General features: G+C 53.5%; 8 protein-coding genes across 8 annotated transcripts; 5 read left to right on the top strand and 3 right to left on the bottom strand.

Moving 5' to 3' along the window:
- Positions 1-1,129: 1,129 nt before the first annotated feature.
- A1O5_06700 (adenine phosphoribosyltransferase) lies at positions 1,130-1,869 on the bottom strand (the record flags this gene model as incomplete). The annotated part of the gene is made up of 2 exons (XM_007747291.1): positions 1,130-1,618; positions 1,699-1,869. 2 exons carry the CDS (start codon positions 1,867-1,869, stop codon positions 1,130-1,132), a joined length of 660 nt encoding a protein of 219 aa, XP_007745481.1.
- Positions 1,870-5,062: 3,193 nt separating this feature from the next.
- Positions 5,063-7,486, top strand: A1O5_06699 (uncharacterized protein; the record flags this gene model as incomplete). The annotated part of the gene is made up of 1 exon (XM_007747290.1): positions 5,063-7,486. One exon carries the CDS (start codon positions 5,063-5,065, stop codon positions 7,484-7,486), a length of 2,424 nt encoding a protein of 807 aa, XP_007745480.1.
- A 336-nt stretch (positions 7,487-7,822) lies between these two features.
- Positions 7,823-9,183, bottom strand: A1O5_06698 (uncharacterized protein; the record flags this gene model as incomplete). Its single annotated transcript, XM_007747289.1, has 3 exons — positions 7,823-8,004; positions 8,077-8,909; positions 8,969-9,183. 3 exons carry the CDS (start codon positions 9,181-9,183, stop codon positions 7,823-7,825), a joined length of 1,230 nt encoding a protein of 409 aa, XP_007745479.1.
- A 907-nt stretch (positions 9,184-10,090) lies between these two features.
- On the top strand, positions 10,091-11,752 carry A1O5_06697 (uncharacterized protein; the record flags this gene model as incomplete). Its single annotated transcript, XM_007747288.1, has 2 exons — positions 10,091-10,279; positions 10,328-11,752. The coding sequence occupies 2 exons, from the start codon at positions 10,091-10,093 to the stop codon at positions 11,750-11,752; spliced, it is 1,614 nt and encodes a 537-aa protein (XP_007745478.1).
- Positions 11,753-12,517: 765 nt separating this feature from the next.
- Positions 12,518-14,537, top strand: A1O5_06696 (nuclear protein localization protein 4; the record flags this gene model as incomplete). Its single annotated transcript, XM_007747287.1, has 3 exons — positions 12,518-12,601; positions 12,666-14,255; positions 14,307-14,537. 3 exons carry the CDS (start codon positions 12,518-12,520, stop codon positions 14,535-14,537), a joined length of 1,905 nt encoding a protein of 634 aa, XP_007745477.1.
- Positions 14,538-16,783: 2,246 nt separating this feature from the next.
- Positions 16,784-19,875, top strand: A1O5_06695 (3',5'-cyclic-nucleotide phosphodiesterase; the record flags this gene model as incomplete). The annotated part of the gene is made up of 7 exons (XM_007747286.1): positions 16,784-16,964; positions 17,020-17,327; positions 17,388-17,907; positions 17,961-18,556; positions 18,608-19,697; positions 19,755-19,813; positions 19,864-19,875. 7 exons carry the CDS (start codon positions 16,784-16,786, stop codon positions 19,873-19,875), a joined length of 2,766 nt encoding a protein of 921 aa, XP_007745476.1.
- An 805-nt stretch (positions 19,876-20,680) lies between these two features.
- A1O5_06694 (uncharacterized protein) lies at positions 20,681-22,015 on the bottom strand (the record flags this gene model as incomplete). The annotated part of the gene is made up of 1 exon (XM_007747285.1): positions 20,681-22,015. The coding sequence occupies one exon, from the start codon at positions 22,013-22,015 to the stop codon at positions 20,681-20,683; it is 1,335 nt and encodes a 444-aa protein (XP_007745475.1).
- Positions 22,016-22,294: 279 nt separating this feature from the next.
- Positions 22,295-22,735, top strand: A1O5_06693 (uncharacterized protein; the record flags this gene model as incomplete). The annotated part of the gene is made up of 1 exon (XM_007747284.1): positions 22,295-22,735. The coding sequence occupies one exon, from the start codon at positions 22,295-22,297 to the stop codon at positions 22,733-22,735; it is 441 nt and encodes a 146-aa protein (XP_007745474.1).
- Positions 22,736-22,805: the final 70 nt, after the last annotated feature.

The following is a 22,805-nucleotide window of genomic DNA, read 5'->3' as shown; positions in this document are numbered from 1 at the left end:
GAAACGTTTGAAGGAAAAAGACAAACTAAGCGAGTGACAACAGAAGCACGCAAAGGCCGGGCACCCAGGGAGATGGGGAGGTCGAGAGCGAGGACTGAGCGACGGAAAGGAACCCAAGTTTGAGACGAGTGCGAAACATCCCTACATAATACTAAGTTGTCGATGGGCCTCGGGGTGCGTGGTTGGTGGCGCATGTGGGGATTGACTGCGATTGAGCATCTGGCGGCATTGACCTGAAAGGCTTAACACACCCGCAGAGATCGAAGATGTCCCAATGCTCCCTCGCTCCCTCGCTCCCTCCCTCCGTACCCGTTTGCTGGGCCACCTAGGCCATTCCCGGGCCCTTCCCGCCGCCCACGTTAACGACTAGTTCAGTCCCTCGGGCTTGAAGACGCTTATCCACACATACAATGTATGAACAAAACAATAGAAGCCGCAAATGGGACAGGAACAATTTGATCGTGAGCTTACGACTTCCGTGTTGCTGGCATCATTGAAGATGCTTTTGAATCTATCTCTATCCTTTCTGCCACAACGCCATGACAGAAACACCAAGGTTCTTTTCGTTGAATCTCCATCAACGATACATTCCGCCGCAACTACTGCTAGACTAGTGCAAAGGGTGTCAAGAAACCCCCCAGTCCGCTGCCCACCACGTCCCCTTGAGGAGCAATCCAATCTGGTCACACCCTTTGGCTGAGCGCTCCCAAGCCAGACTCGCCTTCGAGCGCCGTCCGAGAGAAGTCATCTACCGCCAGCTGATGACTTTAATGACTCGAAGCGGCGGTGGACTGGTAGCTCGATTCAACCTGAATGTAGACATTATCGCCTGTTTGGAACCATTTTTCCTCCCATCTTCATCTGCAACGTAAACTGAATCTTTCAACAAAAACGCCTAAAATGTAAGGACTATAGCTCTCTCTGAGGTGCAGAGTGACGAGAACCGTTTCACAATCAACATATTGTTCACCGCCGAGTCTCGGGACGTCGGCAACACACATGGAACTTTGGGATGGTAGTTGAAATCAGTCCGGAATGGTTCGTCGGAATTCGTTTGTCGACTGGGCCGAAGCCTTGATATCGAGGTGTGACATTCTTTGATAATGAACCAGCGGATGCGCGGGGCTGATCATTCTTCTTGACTCTCGAGGAGCGTGAAAACTGGAGCATTGAGCTTGTCTCGACCGTTGAGGAAAGTGAGTTCGATGATGAAGACGAATCCGACCAGTTGCCCTCCGCATTTCTCGACCAGTGTCCCTGCTGCCGCTGCCGAACCGCCCGTGGCGATCAGGTCGTCGACCACAAGGACCTTCTGACCAGGTTGAATAGCGGATGTCTGCATGGCAAAGGTGTCGGTGCCATATTCCTTCTGAAAATCGGCCGTTTCGATCTTGCCAGGGAGTTTACCTGCCTTTCTGACAGGAACAAAGCCGGCTCCAAATCGTAAGGCTAATGTCGGTCCAAAGAGGAAGCCCCTCGCATCAAGACCGACAATCACATCAGGAATGTTGTGTGGACCGAGCGATTCGGTAATCTGGAGCTCAAATGCTCGAATCAAGTCCAGATGAAGAGAGTGCGAGGCGAATAGTGGGAGGATGTCTTCGAAGAGGATGCCTTTCTTCACCAGCAACCCACTTAGCAAACGCTTCTGGGCGGCCAAGATGCGATTTAAAAAAAAAAAAATAACTTCTTTCCTACCTTTGGGAAATCGGGATAGGTCTTCAAGCCCGCCTTGATCCGAGCTTTCAGTTCCGACAACGCTTCAGAACGGGCGAGTTGGGAGGCTACCGATGGATTAGCGAGGCTGAGCCAAAATATTCGGTCTTCCCCCTCGTCTTCATCTTTGGTGGGAGGCGCGGGGCTCGACATACTGGAGGCGGTGGCATTGGGCTCTGGTCGCGCGGTGCCATGACTGCAGTCAGTGTCTGCGGAAAGGGTCATGCTGCGAAGAAAGACAGTCAGAGGGAAGGCGGGATGATAGGATAAATATGGGTACGAGCGAGAAAAAAAAGATGACAACAAAGAGCCGTGGCACAAGAACGAGGGCGCAGGACGAATCAGTTGCGCATGCAAGGGCCGTCCACTTTTCGGGAGGGATCTGGTGGGAATCCAGGTGTAGCTTGCGGCGCTATTCCACAGTCGCCTGTGGCCTCCGAGCGTATCCTGCACTAGCAAGTAGGGAGCAAGCAGACGGGTTCAACAAACAGGCCAGCTTAGTGACAGGCCTGGCTGTCGGTTGCATGTGGTGTTATGTTACAAAAGAGCAGTCAGCCTGCGCGACCGGAACTGACGTGATTGCCGCCGACAAAACCTCGCTTTGGCTGCTAGGGCTAGGGCCAGAGGACCACAGCCCAGTAGCCCAGGAGCCCAGGAGCCCAGGAGCCCAGGAGCCCAGTAGGCCGTAGGTAGGTCGTTGGTGACCGTTTCGTTTCTGCCTTTTCCTTCTAGGCGGCAGTGGGTGTCCACAAGCGATCCACTCGGGATTCCTGATCAAGGTTCAACCAGCAGAGGCGAGCTTGACCAAAAGGGCCATGGCATGTGTATTGCCCGTGATTTGTACTGCTAGGTACCCGATCCGACAGGAGAAAGAATTGGGATAGGTTCTGGGTCCTACGCTGATCGAGGACGCTGGGGCCAGCCTTCAGAGAGTGGGATGGTTTCGCAGATAACGTTTGAGGGATAACCCACGATAACCTACTGGAGTTCGGGTAGGCTGATGCTGTCCTGGGCCTTGTCAAAGGAGGGGCCGAGCAAGCGTGGGCTGGACAAGGACTTCGATTCCCCTCAGAGAGTCGCGAACCAAACAAGAGGGGTGGGGTGGGTGTCGAGACTCGACTTGAGTCTTAACAGAAAGAAAGACCCCCCGGTTCCGCCATGCCAGACCATGCCACGCCGGTGACATGGGACAGCCCTGGAGGTTCGACCCTATCGACCTATCCACCTGGCAAGCTGGCTTCGACCCTTTTCTTTACCCGGTAGGCCGTCGGTAGGAGTGGGGACCTCCGAGTCTCTTTGTGGCGCTGACTTGCCCTGCATTTGTCGATATCGTGGAACGAGGACGTAGGTATTTGCTGAAAATCTACCAAGTAGCGAATAAGTGGCCGGAAATCCAAAAGATCCTGTCATCGCTTCTCTGTCTTGGATTCGTGGACCGTCTCCGCCAGCCAACCCGCAGCGCAATGCGCTCAGACGGAGCAAACGATACGAGCTGTCGAAGCGCAATACCTCTGGTGTGTGAAACTGGCTTGCTGAGCCATTTTTCCCCTTCGCTCTCCCCCCCATGCGGGTTCGAGCGAGAGAGGGACCGTGAATCCGTGAATCCTTTCGATCACCTCAGCTGGGCCCGCATCGAGGTGGCTCCACTGGCTTCCCGAGCCTCCAAACAGGCTTTCTAGGCCTGCCCTTTTCGAGGACATGTTCTAGACATGAAGATCCAGCCTTAGCGAACATCGACCATCAACTTGAGATCTGCGCTCGTTGTGCAGACGACAATCCCGAAGCTCGATCCTAAGGGGGCCCCCACGTAGACAAGTCGGAGCGATTTTGAGGCAAACTGCACCCAGAATACCGACGATTGGTGCAACTTCTCGATGTGTCCAAAGAAGCGGTGACAATGGCTGTCTTGGTGAACAAGGGTGTCCTCATGGAGCTACTGCAAGCCACCTTTCCAGAAATCCAACCCTTGATCCCTGGGCCCCGTTGCACGACAGCATTTCCTTCAGACAGACTTCCGGAGGCAACCGTCCACGCCCACGTCAACGCGCGAGCACCGAGTACTTGTGGGCTGAATAATACTTGTATATATATGGGACCAAATGGGACTTGCTCTCGACTCCATCAGAGCTCTACTTTCGTCATGTTTCGGGTCAATGTGGACTGATACATCAGACGTCTGTGATATCAGCACAGCCATCATGTACTCGTACGCGTGTCTAAGCACTGGGTATAGTCAGAGCCGAGTGCTCCTAATGTTGAAACTAGCAGATTGACGGCTGTTTGCACCGAGACAAATGTGTCAAATAGGTTCTCGAATGTACAACAATAAATTGTCATCTCATATCTCATCTCTCGCTCGTGTTGCGCCGTGCCGTGTCTTCCACGGCTTCGGGTTCAAAACGCACATGCGGTGGGGAAGGGAGAAATGTTAATGAAACTCTCCTAAAGGTTTCTCCATAACTTGAAGCATGCAGAGGCTCATTTGCACATGAAGTCGTGATATGGAACCTGCTCACCTCTAGTCAGGGGCCCGCTCATCAAGGGCAAAGGGGTTTGCAGCCGGAGATCCTGTCATCCTTACGAAGACCTTGAGCTATGGGGGCTTCAGCACTCCTCAAGACTAGAGTTGCAAGGCACAAAAGGACTTGGACAACCGCTGGCAAGGAATTGCGCTATTCAGCTGAGTCCCTTAACTTGAAACCTCTGGGTGAAGGCGTTTCAAGGGATATGCAATTTTCAAGTAACAGATCGGCCAGCAGAGTAGAACCCGCAAGGTGAACACATAAGTTAGCTACCTTATGGTGCGTGTACGGGTTCTACTGCTCACCAACTGCCATTTCTACTGTACCCAGGAGAAAAGTTACTACGGATAGTCTTTGGCAAATCTTCGGTACAAAAGTAATGTAGTAAACCTCAAAAGAAAGGTTTAGATTCGAACGTGAAGATTTTATATAGAGAGGGGTTTCAAAAATAAGTGGGACAGTCTGTCACGGAAGATATCCTCGGTACTGCAAGAGTGCTTGATAACTTCAAAGTGAGCGCTAGATCGAATGTAGTTGACGGTATAGGATGAATAACGGAGAGCCACTATTTCCATATTACATAGTACACACAATGCTTATTACCAACGAAGGCCACCTCCGTTCTGACAGTCAAGGGCTTTAAGTATGTTGGAGTCTGCAAGAGTGTGCCACTTATTTTTTCAATCCGCCTTGGCGGCTGCACCTGGTAGCTCTCACCGCCTTTAGGAATTCTGCCGGTCAAACCAAAAAAAGAAGTTGCACACTGATCCATTAATTCACAATCTCAGAGATGTGCATCTGACGACCTCCAGACCTATCCTGCCATGCCCCGCGCTATAGAGGAGGACGAATTCGTTCTCACGATCTCTGATAATGACGACCTTCCTGTCAGCGACCTCGAAACCAGAGACTCCGAAACGGTAGAGCTCTTCCGCAACGGCACGAAGCGAAAACGGGAAGAAAAGAAGAAGAATAATAATGCCTCAAGGAACAAGAAACAGAAGAAGGCCCACCGGGGCAAAGGCCAAGAGGACGATCGCATCGTATCAGACGACGACGGCGAAGAAAACGGCGAAGAAAACGGCGAAGAGCAGGGTGTCCGAGACGGTGCTTTCAATCCTGATTTCGAGTTCGACTTTGGGCCGGACCACGTCAAAGAAGACCTCGAGGAATTCGACGGATGGGGCGGGCAGGATAACGCAATCATCAAGAGTCGAGAGCAAACGAAGAAAAGTGTCGACATTGACGCCATCATTGCTCGTCGGGCAGAGAAGAAGGCAAAAGCCACCGGGTTTGAAAAGCATGAAGACGAGGTGGTAGAATCAGATATGGATGATGACGAGGACGAGGACGAGGACGAGGACAATGTTGAGATCCCAGACTTCGAAGACGACGAACTTCTCGCGTCGGATACCTTCGGTGCGGACGCTGAATCCGGGGATGAGGAAAATGAAGAGCCTCCGGCGGACCAAGAACAAGACGACGACGAGCGTGACGACGAGAGTGCTTCCGACAGCGACTCAGTGGCATCTCCGACAGCTCATCCCGACGATCTAGCCTCTGATCATTCAGATGCTGAATCGCAAACCTCTGTCTCGGAAGATCCAGAAGAGAAGGCTAAACGCGCGGCATTCTTCGCTCCCGAGGACAAAGCGACACAACCCGACATAAAATCTGCATCCTCCTTTCTACAATTCTCCCTCTCACGGCCGATCTTACGGGGACTAAACGCCCTGTCATTCACCACCCCGACACCAATCCAAGTCCGCGCCATCCCGATCGCTCTACAAGGCTTAGATGTGGTTGGATCCGCCGTGACTGGCTCCGGGAAGACTGCAGCCTTCCTTCTGCCTATCCTCGAACGCCTGCTATACCGGCCCACAAAAATCCCCATGACACGAGTGGCCATCCTTCTGCCGACTCGTGAACTCGCAGTTCAATGCTACAGCGTCGCCACCGCGCTGGCTCGATTCACAGATATCACCTTCGCACAGGTGGTAGGTGGCTTCTCCTTGCGGGAACAAGAAACCATCCTGAAAAAAAGGCCTGATGTGGTGATCGCTACCCCCGGTAGGTTTATCGACCACATGCGCAACTCCGCCAGCTTTGCCATCGAGAATATTGAAATCCTGGTGCTGGATGAAGCAGACCGGATGCTCGAAACTGGGTTTGCAGACGAGCTGGACGAGATCCTAAGGACCATCCCGAAGGACAGACAGACGATGCTTTTTTCCGCTACCATGACCGACAGCGTGGACAAGTTGGTAAGGGTAGGCATGAATCGCCCCGTGCGATTGTCCGTCGACGCAAAGAAATCCACAACGGCAGGTCTCGTTCAGGAATTCGTCCGTCTCCGCCAAGGGCGAGAGGGCGTGCGTCTCGCTACTTTGTGCGTGCTGTGCCAGAATTTCTTCACCAAGCGCACAATCATCTTCTTTCGACAGAAGAAGGAAGCCCATCGTGTCCGCATTGTGTTCGCTTTACTGGGCCTTAGGGCTGGGGAACTTCATGGAAGCATGACACAGGAACAACGCATCAGCGCCGTCGATTCCTTTCGAGACGGGAAGACAACGCACCTCCTCGCCACGGATCTTGCCAGTCGAGGTCTCGACATCAAAAACGTTATGGCAGTCGTCAACTACGAAGCGCCACAGACACATGAGATCTATCTACATCGTGTGGGTCGTACGGCAAGAGCAGGCCGTTCTGGACGTGCCTGCACCATCGCCGCAGAACCCGATCGGAAAGTGGTCAAGGCCGCAGTGAAGAGCGCAAAACAACAAGGTGCGAAGGTCGTATCCCGAATAATGGACGTCGAAGAAGTCAACGCCATGCACCGGCGGCTCGAGGATCTAGATTCGGAGATCGCAGAGGTTCTGAGAGAGGAGAAAGAAGAGAGGCAACTCGCCGCCACCGAAGCCGAAATCACACGCGGAGAGAATCTCATCAAGCACGAGTCTGCAATCATGGCGCGGCCGAAGAGGACCTGGTTCGAGAGCGAGAAAGAGAAGCGCGATGCCAGGAATAAAGGGCGGATGGAGTTGAATGGGCCGGGCGGGGTGGGCGGGGTGAAAGTGAAGACACAGAAGAAAATGTTGAGCAACAAGGATAAGAAGCGCTTGGACAATGCGCGGGAGAGAAAGGAGGGAAAATTGTGGAAGAAACAGAAGGGCAGTGAGCAGGCGGCGAAGGAGATGATGAAGAATGCAAAGAAGAAAAATGGTGGACTGAGAAAGGGTAAGAGGTAGAGGTTGACGGACGGAGAATTGGCCTGTCCATCCAGAGAGCCAGACGCTCGCTAGTCTTCTTGTCTTCCTACCTCCCACGTAGCGAAGACGAACTATGAGCCTCAATGGAAATGCACAAATTCATCCACTTAATCGAGCGTTAGACCAATGCTGCCCCTTTCCGGAGCGGTGGTCAACCGGACTCATGCCACTCCATTCTCTGTGACCGTAAACTTCGCTCTATTACATCTATCTCGGTCGTGGTGATTTAGTTCCTCGCGTGAGTTTATATCGAGGTTGGTATAGTATGCTATCGAACTTGAGGTCTTGATTCCCCTATGATCGACGGCAGCATACTCATTTCGTGCCAGCAGGTTTCAATTTTCCCTGCTTGATCAGGTCATCCACCTTGGGAGGCAGGACCAGTCCGGTACGATCATTCCTTCTGTAAAAGTCGGCCACAATCTGCGCGGTTTTGGCTGGCTGATCTTCTTGAATAAAATGGCCGGCCTCGGGAAACACTTGCAGTTGGTATTTTCCTATGCGCTATGTCAGCAGGGGCGTCAATGAGGAAGAAGAAGAGAGCGTTATTTGAATCTAGCTTGGCCTACCTTGCATCTGGCCAATGGTGAGTTCCTTGTCAAGACGGTCCGTCCCAGCCAGCAGGAGTAATTTGCCTCCACGGGACTCGAGAAATTTCTTGGACAAGCCAACGAACCAGTCTTCCCAGAAGGGTTTGGTGGAAGCTAAATCGGTTCGCCAGAACCATGTGTCTTTGGTTGTTTTTGATTCTTGAAGCAGTGAGGGTACCGAAACTCGAGCGGAGGTGGTGTTCCGGATAGTTCTAGATTTGGTGTGCCACTCAATGCCCGAAGCAAGTGAAGAGAAGGACTTGGGCCTTGTGGAGAGATAGGTGTCCATGCTTTTTAGAGCGTCCATGGCTGAGCCTTCAACCACGTCGAGGACGCCGTATGCTAATAAGGCGTTGCCCAGAAGTTTCTCGTAGGCCACTTCGGTCACGACGGCTCCTCCTAGACTGTGTCCAATCAAAACGATATCTGGTAAAGTTGTCCATTTCATGTACGCCTTCACAGCATTGACGACAAAGGCCACATCCTCGGCTAGAGTTGTTAAGCTGAGGTCTTGAGAAGGCGGGGAGCTACCAGACGAGGTTGTGGTTGTCGTCAGACCATGGCCTCGTGCGTCTAATGAGAGAACACCAGCGTTCGGAAGGAGTTTCAGCAGCTCCGTCGTGAAGGCGGCAAATGACAAGCCTGACGATCCAGCTCCATGATGGGTGACGACGAGCGGGCCAGAAGCGGAGGGAGGGGTCAGATAGACGTGATGGTGGACAGTCTCTGACGGTGTCCTTTGGTCGAAAGCGAGGTCTTGGGCAAAGAAATCATCCCACGGAAGGGGGGCAGTCCGGGATTTGATAGCAGAACTGGGCATGTCAGTCGGTGGCCATTTTGGTCTGGGCCGGGAATGAGAACTCCATATTACCTTCTGGGTTTCGCGAACAGGTTCCGACTGGGCGAGGGGACGATGGTGCCGGTCGAGGATGTTGACGAGGCCGAGGAAGAAGAATCATTTGGAGAGCCCGGTCTCAAAGCGGCCAAATCGTCGCCTTCTTCATCTTGCCCGTCTACAAGAGTGGGAGGCTCTGGCGGGAGATGCGACAAACGTGCTCGGGCAAAGGACTTTTGCAGATCACTCATAACGGGGAATGTCGAGAGTCGGGGATGAAACAAGGCTGTCGATTCGATTCAAGGACTCGAGGGGTGATGGATGAGACGAATGAGGGGTGTGGCTCATGCAGGTGGTGCGAGTGGTTCTGTACTCGGGTACCATGGGTAGTATGGGCAACATGGGCCAGCGGCTTATGGGCGGGTGGGGTGTGTGGCGGTGTCTTGTGATGCATTGTACGTGCTCGATGCGTGTGGTAATGGGCTTGCATGGTGGCGTGGCAAGGGAATCACAACCGTTAGACCGCCGCAGTCGTGGAGGGGGGGAGAAGAGACGTTGGTACGGGCAGTCTGACAGAGGCGATGGTGGCCTTTATGCAGGGGGGGCAAGGGGGTATTCAAGGGCGTTGCAGGGGCATGGTAAGTGTCATGTTTGTCATTTGATTGGATTTTCTCCAAAGCAGCATTGACGCATGCACTTCTGGCTTTTAGCTTCTTGCTTCTGGCTGCTTTCATCTCTGCTCCGTCCTGCAAACCGCGTCCCTCCTCCAATGCCGTGGCTTTGGCATGGACAGACCCATGGCTTGACTTTCCCACTTGATGAATCGCTTGCCACAATTGGCTGTGAACCGAGAGATCAAGACCATGATTCAATGACGATCTCATGGAAGCGAATCCCGTGCTTGAGCTTTGGCAGGTTTCCATGACGTCGTGAAATTCGTACGTGACACCACCAACACGCTCTTTCAAGCCACAAGCTCAGCTCTTTTTTTCCCGCTGTTGTTCTCTTCCTGTCGTTGGCCCAAATACATATTTTCTCTCAGATCTGATGGAAGCATCGCTAACAACATTCACACAATCCCTGCGCCTCGTGGTCGGAACCTAGAGCCTTGCCAGTCCCCTCCCTCCCTGTAGCTCGGATTGATCTTGACTGGCCGTCATGGTCTCTCTCTGGGGAAGCAACAAGAAGGACAACGACCACGCCCCTCGGGAGGAGGATGAAGACAGTGCCACAGCTACCGCGTCCCATCCTCAAGCGAGTGGACCTTCAGCAGAGGCCGATGAACGAACACGGCTATTGCCTCGTCGTGATCGAGGCGTCAGCTTTCTCAGCCCCGATGACCCTGCTGTAGGTCGCGATCAAGGCCAATTCACTAGCAAGCTAATTGCTCACTAGGTGTCGCCTTACAATCTCCTCACAGTGAGAGCCTTGCGATGGCTCGAAGTCTTCTTCCTCGTGATTACCTGCTTGTGGTGGACCCTGCTGTTCATCTCCATCTTCGTCAGTCCTCCGCATTTCAATTCGAGAGGTTCAGGCTTCTTCGATGTGGCCTGGACGACCCTCACCATCGCCAACATTCTGACGGCCTTGCTCTTCTTTGCCACTCCGTCCACCGCCATGAGCGTTCTGAGTATGGGAGTCTCCGTCATCCTGCTGATCGACATGATCATCATCCTCGCGGTGCCGAGAATCAGACTTGAAGAAGGCTGGATCGGGATCGCATCAGTAATATGGGCCGCCTTGATCGGCCTCTACAATGTCATAACGAACAGAACGGTCCAGTGGGGGAAAGCGGAAGAGGAAGTACGCCTTACTGGTCGCCAAGAGACGCGCCGCTCTCTCAGAGAATGGTGTGCTGTCTTTACCGCGACCGTCCTGATGGTCATTTACGTGGTCGTTGTCATCTTGCTTACGGCTGTCCTGGTATTGCGCTCGAGGGACGCCACTCTGCCTGCTCCGGGCAAGCGATATTTGGTCGATGGTGACAAATACGCTGTTCACTTTGCTTGCGTCGGCAATCAAACCTTGGACGCAGACGGCAAGCCAAAGCCCACTGTGCTGCTTGAGGGAGGATATATGCCCGTGGAAGACAGCTTCGAGGGCTGGGTTTTCGATGCATGGATGAATGGCACCATTGATCGATACTGCTACTGGGATCGACCGGGGATCGCGTGGTCCGACAATGCGCCGTCTCCACACTCGGCTGGCATGTCGACGGATGCAATCTCTGAGGCTCTGGCAATTGCAGGTGAGGAAGGCCCGTGGATTCTGGTCTCTGCTGGCATTGGCAGCGTCTACAGCAGGGTCTTTTCTGCTAGGCATCCTCGTGATGTCAGGGGCATGATGTTCATCGATGGTCTACATGAAGACTTGCTCTACAAAGTTGGCGCCCCTGGTCGTGGATTCATCTTGTGGGGACGCGGAATCATCTCTCCGCTCGGTCTCGATCGCTTGGCGGGAGCTTTGTTCAAGGGCCGTACCAAGCAAGACCGAGTGTTCGGCAAATCTTCCTACCAGGGTGGCAAGTTCATCAAGAACAAGCTGCAAGAAAACCTGGTTGCCGACTCATTGACCAAGAACGAGGTGGTCAGCGCTCGCAATATTCAAGATCCCAGCGTCCCTCTTGTTGTAATCACCTCTGGTGTCCATTTGAAAAAGGACAAGGACTGGGAACGAAAGCAACAAGATTTGACGAAAGTGACAGACAAGTTGGTCGCCTGGGACATTGTGAAAGGAGCACCACCGGAGGAGGTATGGAGGTCAGCTGAAGGACGAAAGATTTTGGAAAAGCGCCTAGGGCAATTGTACAAGGGTCCATGATGAGGATGTGTATTCGTTTTTGTTATATTTGCACGAAGCGACGAGCCAGGATTGTTGATATGCGGAATGCCAAGGGCGCTCTTGGGGGTCACATACGAGATGAAATTGCTCGACTTACCAGCACATGATAGGCATCATCCAGGGCTTGGGTCTTTGATTCTTGAGCATTTTCGGGGCATCTAGCGGTTTCTTTTGTACATGTATCTGTATGCACTTGACACAATCGAGGCGCAACAGAGTGGAAAAGCGGTAGAATTCAGTCCCCGTGGGCAGTGTACTCGGTACTGCTCTGAGGGAGGGGTATATCGGCTATACAAGCATAGAGATGCAAGCTTGACAAGCATAAAGTAGGGCAAAGTAGGGCAAAGTAGGGCAAAGTAAGGATCTAATACAAGCAGTGGGCCACTCGTTTATTGCCCTGCATGACGTAAGAATTGGAGCCTGGCCACAAGGGCTTTCGGAGAAGTTCTGCGATCATCCTCGCATGAGGCCTGAACCAACCATCACGTTTGCCATCTAGAGCCTCGCTACCTTCAGGTACAGAAACTCTCGAGGTCACTTCAAACCGCTGCGTTTGCTTTCTTGGCCCTTCGTCAACCTCACCTCCGCCGCCAACTCACCCTCACTGACATCCAAATCTCCTTTGTCCATCTCTCCATCTTCACCAAGGACTTGATCATCTCCTCGATTTTATACCGGCTTTGGGGGGCACGCACTTGTTCTTCCCATTCCCCGTCTGTGCCTCCTTCCCCCGCATCATCCACCATGTTACTACGATTCGAATCAAAATGGGGCCAGTTCCGCCTGAACGTCGAGCCTGACCAGCAGTTCTCGTCCCTAGCCTCCAAGGTATAATCCCGGTCCCCGCGTACGAGGGGAACCGCTGAGTTTGAACTGATACCCATGTGTCCAGATCCTCGACAACCTGCCCCCAAACACCGATGCCTCGTCGATAGTACTAAGCAACAAACCCGTCAGCTCGAAACCGGACCCGGCCAGAGAGAGGCGTCTCGTCGAGCTGCCGGGCGTGGAACTGCGCCAAGTTGGACTTAAACATGGAGACAAACTGTACATCGGATTCACGCAACTCGAGACCATGGCCAACGGCCACACGAATGGCGACGGCCCCTCCGCCCCACGACGGTTGAATGGCACGGTCGCCCTGCCAGAACCTACCGCTCCCGTGACTTCGCCAACGGTGAGCTCTCCAACATTAGTGAAAAATCCGTGGGAAGTCGTCAAACAATCCGCGTTGGACGACAGGTTAGACAAGCTGGACGGCAAGATTTCACGACCGAGAGATCTCAAAATGTGTCGGCATGGGCCCAAAGGCATGTGCGATTATTGTCAGCCTCTGGAACCCTACGACAAGAAATACCTTGACGAGAAGAAAATAAAACATCTGTCCTTCCACAGCTATCTGCGCAAGATCAATTCCGCTACCAACAAGCCTGAATTGAAGAGCTCTTACATGCCACCACTTAGCGAACCCTACTACCGAGTCAAGAAAGACTGCCCTTCCGGTCATCCTCCTTGGCCCGAAGGGATCTGTACGAAATGCCAGCCGAGCGCTATCACATTACAACCGCAAGAATTTCGTATGGTGGATCACGTTGAATTTGCCACTGCAGAGATGGTGGATAAGCTAATTGATTTCTGGAGAAAGTCCGGCAGTCAGCGGCTAGGATTTCTCTATGGCCGATACGAAGAATACACGGAAGTACCCCTAGGTGTGAAGGCTGTGGTTGAAGCTATATATGAGCCCCCGCAAATGTGCGAAGTCGATGGACTCACACTACTGGAATGGCCCAATGAAAAAGATGTCGACGAGGTTGCCCGTCTTTGCGGACTTGAGCGGGTAGGAGTCATTTTCACCGATCTACTGGTTCCAGAGGAAGGAGAGGGCCAAGCAGTTTGCAAGCGACACATCGACTCGTATTTCCTTTCGTCTCTTGAGATCGCATTCGCTGCACGGCTCCAAGCTCAATACCCGAAGCCTTCGAAGTGGAGCGAGACTGGTCGATTCGGCTCAAATTTTGTGACCTGCGTCGTTACTGGAGATGAGGACGAGAGCATCACAATCCGAGCTTACCAGGCCTCGAATGCTGCTGTCGAGATGGTTCGCGCAGATATTGTGGAGCCGTCAGCAGATCCCTCGGTGATGTTGGTGCAATCGGAAGATGACCAAGCGCCGAAGGGCAGAACTCGATACATCCCTGAAGTCTTCTACCGTCGGATCAATGAATACGGTGCGAATGTGCAAGAAAACGCCAAGCCCAGCTTTCCTGTGGAATATCTGCTGGTATCTTTGACGGCGGGAATGCCAATCAACCCCAACCCTCTCTTCAAGAATAGCAAGTTTCCTGTTGCCAATCGAGAAGCTGTGGCGGAAGGTCAGGATCCCTCAGATGTGGCCAAACAATTGCGCTCGTCACAATCAGTGGACGCAGTTTCCGACTTCCATCTGTTGTGCTTTCTGCACGGCATGGGTGTTTTCGGCAAGGTAAGTTGGGACCCTCTACGGGCAGCAGCATTTCATTGACCATGATTGCAGGACGAAGAACAGATTTTATGTCGAGTGGCGACCACGCGTGATCAGGTGGACGCAATCCATTTGACCGAATCACCAGGATGGGGGACGCTGTTGGCGATACTCGAAACATACGGTGAGCGGCCCTTGAAGCGTCCGTGGCGTTTGCAGGCGGATGATGAGTCTTTCGACCCTGGCAGCCCGTCAGAAAATCTGGCTAAGCGATTCAAACAGGCCGCTAGCCTCGACCGCTGAGGAAAGCTTCTGAGAGCCCGAACTCGACGAGATTTCAGTCGCCCACTGTGCCACGATTGTGCACGATTCACGCAGTCTTCCTGGATAGCGGACCGGGGAGGCTACTCAGGTACCGGTGAAGGACTGACATTGGAGTTGCATAACATGGGGCTAGGGTTGTACAACAAAACAATGACGATAATACGCAGGGACTAGTGGATGATGTGAATGACAAAAGCGTCTGAGCAACGGCACCAAATGTGGAGAAAATATGTCAATCTGGAAGGAATCATCACCAGAGGAGATGAGCCGGGCTGGATCGACATGCAGAAGTCCTGAGAGAGAGCGAGAGCATATGGTAAAAGGGCTAGAGGGGACGACCCCGCTACAGTGATCAACAAACGTCAAGTGGGTGATCGACAGAGGCCAGGTCCGGATGAAGTGACCAAACAAACATGTCCGGGAGCAGGCTCCAGTAGGAGCAGCGTCGTATGTAGGCGCAGTTCCCTTGATCTCATAGTCAGCTGCGCCATGAAAGGCGTACGAGAGGATGTGAACGAGTATCCACTACCATTGCGTCTTTTGTCCTCTTTGCTCCCAGTGACGTGTACATGGATGAGGGCTGACGAAGTGATGGAGGCCAAGAAAGTAAAACATTGATCATCTGCCATTTTGCTTTGCTGGAGAATGATGATTGCGGTGCGACAAATGATGGGTTGGCTTCTAGAAGGCTGATGGAAGCCTGAGGAGGCCGAGGTGGCGGAGGAGGAGGGGGCAAAACAGTTTCCCGTGTGCCTGGACGAAGAAAGGGCAAGGGTTGTCCATCGATCCCCAAAACAGAGATTGGTCCAGCTAGGGAAGGGTAAGCTCAAGAAGATAGATGATGTTGGCGATGTGAAGAAAGAGGATGCCTTTCCCGTTCACACCGCATACCACGTAGGCTGACATAGCAGGCAGCATATGGTGGTGACGGGAGGAGTACTCGTGCTTGTGTAGGGCACCCACTGGGCATCCACAGGTCGCCCGCAGGTGGTACTGATTGCTGGGTACGGAGTACTGCCACCAGCTGCAGTGATGATGGTGACCAAGGGAAATGGTGGGCAGTGGGCCTTGGCCCTCTCCGAGGGTGAGTTGGTGAGCAGCCAGGCGGGTGAGCAAATGTGAGCATGAGGCATGAGCATGAAGGTGAACATGGAGGACCCTTGGGACCCCTAACTCGAGTTAGAAGGGCTTGCCGTTTGACTGCCGCCCGCATGCCCATTGGCCCATGGATGGCCCCCCCCCCCAGCCCTTGGGTGGCCCCCCTCGACCGGCGCTCAGTGGCCGTCATTGGCCTGCATTCGCTGCATTGGCATGCTCCGCACTTCGATTGCACCTTCGCTCGCGCTTCTCTTCGGCTTCCCTTGCGCTTCCTTTTTCCTTCCATCCCAGATCCACCCCCATTGCCAGACCCAATTGTGCTTTGTGCCCGCTGCCACTGGCCCAACCTAGCCCAGCTAATCCTTTGGGGGGTTCGCCCTAAACCGACTAAACTTCTGAGGGCTCGGCCTTTCGATTTCACCCTCTGTCGCCCCCAGCGAGGCCACTCGCAGTTACTTACCACTACCACTGCCACTATCACTACTACCACTTACCCTGACCTCCTGTGGCCGACCAAGCTCCATCCTCTCTCCCACTGCCTGCTCAATATCACCCTTGCTCGTCCCCGACTGAATTGTGCGATCGGATCATCGCCAGGTCACTTCCATCCGCTCTCCGGCGAGCTGTCTGTGTTCCGCCTGTCTGCAGCATCAGTCACCTCCCCCCGGCGGCGTCTGCGACCACCCGAAGACTCGAAAAACTTGACAGCTGCGACCTACCACCCACTCGCACCTTGCCTCACCATCCCTCACCCACAGTCCCCGAGTCTCGACGGTATCGAACTGGCGCAGCCTGAGCGTGTTCAACTCGCCTCATTTTGGCCCAAGCGATCTCGTCGAGCTCTCGAGCCAGAGCCCGTCCAGGTCTTTCCGTACACCAAAAGTGAAAAGAGCAAAACACTTGCCCGCTCCTTCGAGGACAGCCGTCTTCTGGCGCAATGGGCCTGCAATAGACACATCTTGCTTGTCCACTTCTCTGCCAGATCCATTGTAAATTTGTCCAGTCTCATACCAGCATAATCGAGGTCTCACAAATCGTCCCGGCGGCCCTTTGATCGCATTATGGGCCCGTAAGGCCTCTCGACGCGACCGTCTCTCCTCTTTTCCATACGAGCCATCGCTGACGCCATGGACCCCTCCGCCTGTCGAGTGATATACATTGACGAAAGATTCAACACGGAAAGATGGATTTCTAGAGAGGGGCTGTCTCCTACAACGCCCGCAAGAGCAGGTTCGCAGGTGGAATTCTCGGACCTGCCCCTCGACCTACAAACCAACGTCAACGCCTTTCTGACCGTCTTCAATCAGGGTAAGCATGGCTGCTTCTTCACGGGTCCCACGCCGGCTGACATCGAGACATTCAGTGTATGTATGTAGCTCTGGAAGGGCGTTTTCCACAAAGTTGTCCGAACTTCACGACCAGGTCAAGCTCGACTGTACCCCGATTCTCGCCTGTATCGACGTTGGCTCCGAGTCCAAGCATGAGCACACAAAGGCCAAACCGAGATTCTTTCCGTCGTCCGACTCGCCATTACCGTCCCCAAGCTTGCTGAGGAAGGAGATCACCTTCTCCTCCGAATCCGACGAATCATACGGTCTTCAACTTTTGTCTCGAATAGCGTCCGACCTACAAGTTGATGAAGGTGTCAAGTTGATAATACCGGTGGCAATTGTCCAACCCAAACGGAATGATTCTCAGGACCAGGCTGTGGACACCGACCCTCAACCCGAGGTGTCCCGCGCACCATTTGGCCCGGAGTCCAAGCCCGTCGCAATCCAAGACAAGTCCGATATTATCGATGCTCAATTAATGTTACAGTGTCTGGATGCTGGCGCGCTGGACGTGGTAAAGAGCCCATTGGACAAGGCTGGGATAATGGGTCTGACAGTCCATGCTTACCGAATATACAAAAATGCGAAAAAGGAGCAGGCAGGCTTCATGGCCATGGCGCGGAGGAATCGCAAGCAATCATGGGTGGGTATGGAAGAGGAGAAACCCTATGCTTATCTTCGAGAGGCCATGGTGAAGAAGCTGCTCAAGGGAATCTGTGAACCGCAAAATATCATCGAAGACTACCAGCATCGTGACCTGTATGTGCAAGAGTCGCGAAAAGAGGCTGTTGCAGAAGCTGTTGGCCGCTGGGACTTTTCTGGACACGACTTTACAGAGGATGAACTCGTCTACGCTGGTTATTTTATGCTCAACCATTGCCTTCAGATGGAAGAGTGTGAGCAATGGAGCATGAATCAACGTAAGTCGCCCCTTTCAATTGGTGTCGTTGCAGGTCGCTTACAGATGACACAGGCGACCTCCTTCACTTCATGCAAGGCTGTCGCATAGCATACAATTCTTTCGTCCTCTATCACAACTTCAGGCACGCTGTCGACGTCTTGCAATCGGTGTTCTACTTCCTCCTCCAAATAGGTACCCTGCCACCGTATCCTGCTGGCGCCCAGCCATCTCGTTTTGCAGACAAGAAATCACCAATTGCCCGCTTATTAGGACCCTTTGAAGCTCTGACCCTCTTGGTCTCGGCAATTGGACACGATGTCGGTCACCCTGGGGTCAACAACATGTTTCTGGTCAAATTAAACGCACCTCTTGCACAACTGTACAACGACCAGTCCGTTCTGGAGGCCTTTCATTGTGCGGCTTACTCTCAGATTCTCCGACGCCACTGGCATGCTGCATTTCTGGACAAGGCTCTTCGGAAATTGATGATCAGTACCATCCTCGCGACGGACATGGGTATCCATTCCGACTACATGCAACAACTGGGCAACTTACAGGAGAAGATTCACGAAAGCGGAGTGACTGATGGATGGTCCCCAAAAGACATTGATTGGGCGCGGACCTTGACTTGTGGATTGTTGATTAAATGTGCTGACATCAGCAACGTGGTATGTCGCATCACCCAGCTTCTAATCCGTTCATCTACTTACGGCAAACAGGCGCGACCGTGGTTGGTGGCAGAGAAATGGACCCATTTACTACAGAAGGAGTTTGCCCATCAAGGCGAAATGGAGCAAGCCGTTGGAATGGAGACGACACTCTTCGGCGGTCCGCCCGAGTTGGGCAACATGCTGAAGCTGGCTAATGGTCAAATTGGCTTCATGACCATCTTTGCACATCCGCTTTTTGCGAATGTTGCCGACATAATTCCGGCCATGCGGTTTGCCGCCGACGAGATCCTCACAAACAAAGGCGTTTGGTTTACAAGAGCCGAGCACGAAAAGAAACTGCAGCTCATCAAGAAGGGAACAGGGCATGGTGATGGTGGTTCAATAAGCCCCAGAACTCAAAGCCCCGTCGGCCGAACGCAGGACTATGGGAAGGAGAAGCACTTGCCAACTTCACCGCTCCGGGGTCGAGACGGGTCGCCAGACAAGCCTCACTCTGAATCAGGACGTGGCCGGAAGAGTGGTAACACTACTCCACAGAACAGCTCTAGGCGGTCCTCGTTAGCAGCTGCGGCAGGCATAGCTATTTCGGCTGCTGAAGGAACCCCACGTCGTGGATCAGCCTCGAAGCCCAACCAGAATTTGAAGTTGTCAGAGCGGGAGCGGTCGGGATCGGCGCTCGTCAACGGTGAACACATTCCAATGGAACTTACGCTAGATGGCTCCCGCGGTGGTGAGAGAAATAATGACACCAACTCTAGCGGCACTCCGAGGCTAGCATCAACAGCAAACGACGTCGGTGCAGAGTCTTTACAACCCCTCAATGACAAAAGAAGAGACAATGCAGTATCAATGCGTGCAGGGACAGAGGCCATTCCACAGGAGGCTCTTGAACAGAGCAACGTATCAGATGCAGAGGCAATGCAAAAATTCAATTTTGCCACCTCGAAGAAGGATGAGCCAGTGCGGACGTACGATCCCCAACAACAGTACAATCCTTCACATCCTGGTCTACGCGCAAGCGCACCAGCAAGCGACGTGGAGTCGAAAAAGCCTAAAGTCGACGCGATCGACACGTCACCACCAGCGAGATGGGCCCAGAGCGACAACACGTCGAGCGCTATTCTGAGAGGAGGCGGCGGTGAGGGACATATTTTAACTCCTAGCGGGAGCACTGAAGCAACAAGCTATACCTCAGACAAGAGCGAAGAATTGATAAGACTTCGAAACAGTCTTCAAGCCATACGCAACCGGGCAGTAAGTGCACCGATGCACTCGGGAAGTCCGGTACTGAGACCCAGTTTTAGCATGGGGAGTAACAGCGCAACTAGCCGAGAAAGCAGCAAATATGACATTCATACAACGATCTTGAGTAATGGGGATGTGGAGGAAGCAAGCACGAAAGACAGAAAAGCCAGCACCAAGACGATGGGCAGGAGAAGGAGTAGGCTAAAGCTCGGGCTAGCATTCTGGAAGAGAAACCGGAGTGAGAAGAGCATTGAGGGTGAAGTATTGAGGCCGGATAGTCAGGGGAGTGGAGGAAGAAGGTGAGGGCCCTCAAGAGGAGCAAAGGATTTGATTTACAGCGTTGCGGGTGGCATTTGTCTGGATCTTGAGAGCTGTTTGGGAGGCACTGTTTCATCAAAACGCGGGTTTGTGAAGATTATGGGATTTGGGGGTTTCTGGGAGTTCCGCGCTCCCCTTTATTCTTGGACGGCTTCCGGTTGCCAGGGGGTGGGGGTTTGAACCTGATTCACGATGGGATGGACGATTCAGAGCATGAAGGAGAAATGCGCATGGTCGCTTCTTATGATGTAACTCATGGGAGGACAACAAAGGGTCGACAGGCATGAAGACACGGGGTATGAAAAGTCCTAGGAAGGCCCAGTGGCGACGCTGAGGCTGAGGTGGGATTCACTGATTCAGCCGGGCGACTTGAAGCATACTATGCCATAGCTATAAATTTAGTGTACTATGATCGAGTTTGTCCGGGTACGGGATCACGACTTGACAGATAGAAAAGGCTCTCTCGTAATTCCGTGGTTTGTATTGTATTGTATCTCGGCATTGCGTTGCATATCTATTCATCCACTTTCAGACGACGTCCAGCCTGTGGGGGGGGGTTCAGCGGAGAGCGCTCTTGAACTGCTTCAGGAAGGCGTTCTGGGGTCGGCGCCATGCGGAATCAGCACCAGCACCAGCACCAGCACCTCTCGCTTTTTTCTTTTTTTCGGTCTTCGCGCCGTCGGCCTCCCTGGCGGTCTTGTGGGCTTTGTCGACAACGCCATGGTCGCTCGGGCTGGGGCTGGGGTTTCTCTCCTTGCCCACGTCCCACTCCCTCTCTTCGCCCTTCTTGCGCCATTTCACGTCGCGGGCGTCGCCTTCTTCGCCCCCGTCCCCGCTGCCGGCCAGCAGGGTACGAGACGAAGCAGACTTCTCCCACCGCTTGATCTCCTCCTCGCTAAAGCCCGCGTCTTTCATGCGCTCGGCCTGCTTCGCGCGCCACGCTCTCCGGTCTCGAAGCGCGGAGAGGGCGGACGTCCATTCGTCCTGGTCGCCTTCTCCGTCTTCCGGGTTAAGGTCATCTGAGTCGACGAGGCCCGCGTCGTGCGTGGAGGGGTCGTATGTCGGGGAGAAGTGGGCGTCGATGTTCGAGCGGGACTGATGCAACGACCGGTGATGGAAGCCTCGGCCACGGCGCTGCGGACATTGGTCGTCGGGCGGTGTTGGGCGTGGGCCGATGAGATACGAGAGAGGATCGTCAGTGGTGGAAGTGGAGGATATTGAAGGCGTGCGAGTGCCATGTTTCACGCCCTTTTGTCCTTCAGGCTCTGGATCAGTGGGTGGAGAATGTCGGCGAGACTTTCGCTCATGCCCCTGCTTTTGCCTGTCTTTTATATTTCTCTCTTTCTCCTTCCTTTCCCGACTTCTAGACCTAGACCGTGAACGAGATCTAGGTCGGTGCGATGAGATGCGGTGTCGGGTTCTTCTGTGGTTTGAGCCCTCGTCGGGCTCGTCCGTCTCGTGCCGCCGTCGCCGTCGTCGCTTGTGCTCAGGGCTCCTGCTCCGTCTTGAATCTCGGCCTCTCTCACGTTCGTCTGTCCGGGATCCCTTGTCGTCGCTTAATCGCCTTCGCTTCCGCTCCCGGTCATGACGCCCTTCGTTTTCCCGCCCACGCCCAAGTCCCTTGGAACTCTGCTCAGCGTCTCTGATCCTTTTCAGACGGATCCTTGCCTCCAATTCTTCCTTCTCTTTCAATTTGGCATTGTGGCTATCGGCTTCTCGAACGAGGGTCTTCAGAAAGCGGGTATTCGGCTTCGGTGCTGAACCAGGAGGTCTTTTGGGCAGCAGGGCAGACAGGCCCTGGGAGGCATACCGCATCGAGCTCCTCCTACCATCCTCGACGAGGAGCTTAGTGACGTAGTCGTCATCTTCAACAAGATCTCCCGAAAGCGACATGATTCAGTGAGAGACCTGCATTGTATCTTAGCAGGAAATACCGTATCTTGCAGTGTCGGACACGCTACTTACCTTGGAGAATGGAAATAGATATCTACGTACGTAGTGGTTGGGCAGGGAACATTGCTCCCACATTCGGCGCACCTTCCTCCCAGCAACTCCGCAACCTTGTGTCCGACTCAATGGACTCCAGACGTTGCTTCCCTGCCAGCGAGGCAGGACCAGCTTCAGGAAATCAATGCTACACAGATTCTAGGAGTCTAATACTCTCCGCTCCAGATGCTGTCTCGACTCAGGCGTTTCATCAGGGTAGATCCCATCCCCAACACCGGTTCCGTGGCTCGCGATCTCCTTGCCTCGGAGAGAACCTTCCTCGCTTGGGCTCGAACCGGACTCGGATTCATTGCTCTGGGTGTCGCGCTGGAGAAGGTGGAAGCCTTTGCGGCTCTGTCGCCCACATTATTTCACCTCAAAGACTCGAGGACGAAACTTGCGGCCGGCGTCCTCGTCGCGAGCGGGAGCTTATGCGTTGGCCACGGAACGCTGCGCTACTTCTCGACTTTGCGTCTGTTACGGGAAGGGAAGTTCAGACCCAACACTGGCGGGATAAGCCTCATGGCGATGACTTGCATTGGGATCGCGGTGGCTGGAAGTATTCTGGTAATAGAGAACGAAGCAGAGCAGGAAAGAGCACGGGAGAAAGAGAAGCAAAAGATGTGATACAAGGCAGTCTTCCAGGTGTCTAACAATCGGTGCGCCCGAGTCTATCGGTCTAGCTGTTTGTCGACAC

The sequence above is a fragment of the Cladophialophora psammophila genome (genome assembly GCF_000585535.1).
Source record: "Cladophialophora psammophila CBS 110553 chromosome Unknown aczJe-supercont1.9, whole genome shotgun sequence".
NCBI lineage: Eukaryota > Fungi > Ascomycota > Eurotiomycetes > Chaetothyriales > Herpotrichiellaceae > Cladophialophora > Cladophialophora psammophila.
This window is presented reverse-complemented; position numbering and strand designations above follow the sequence as displayed.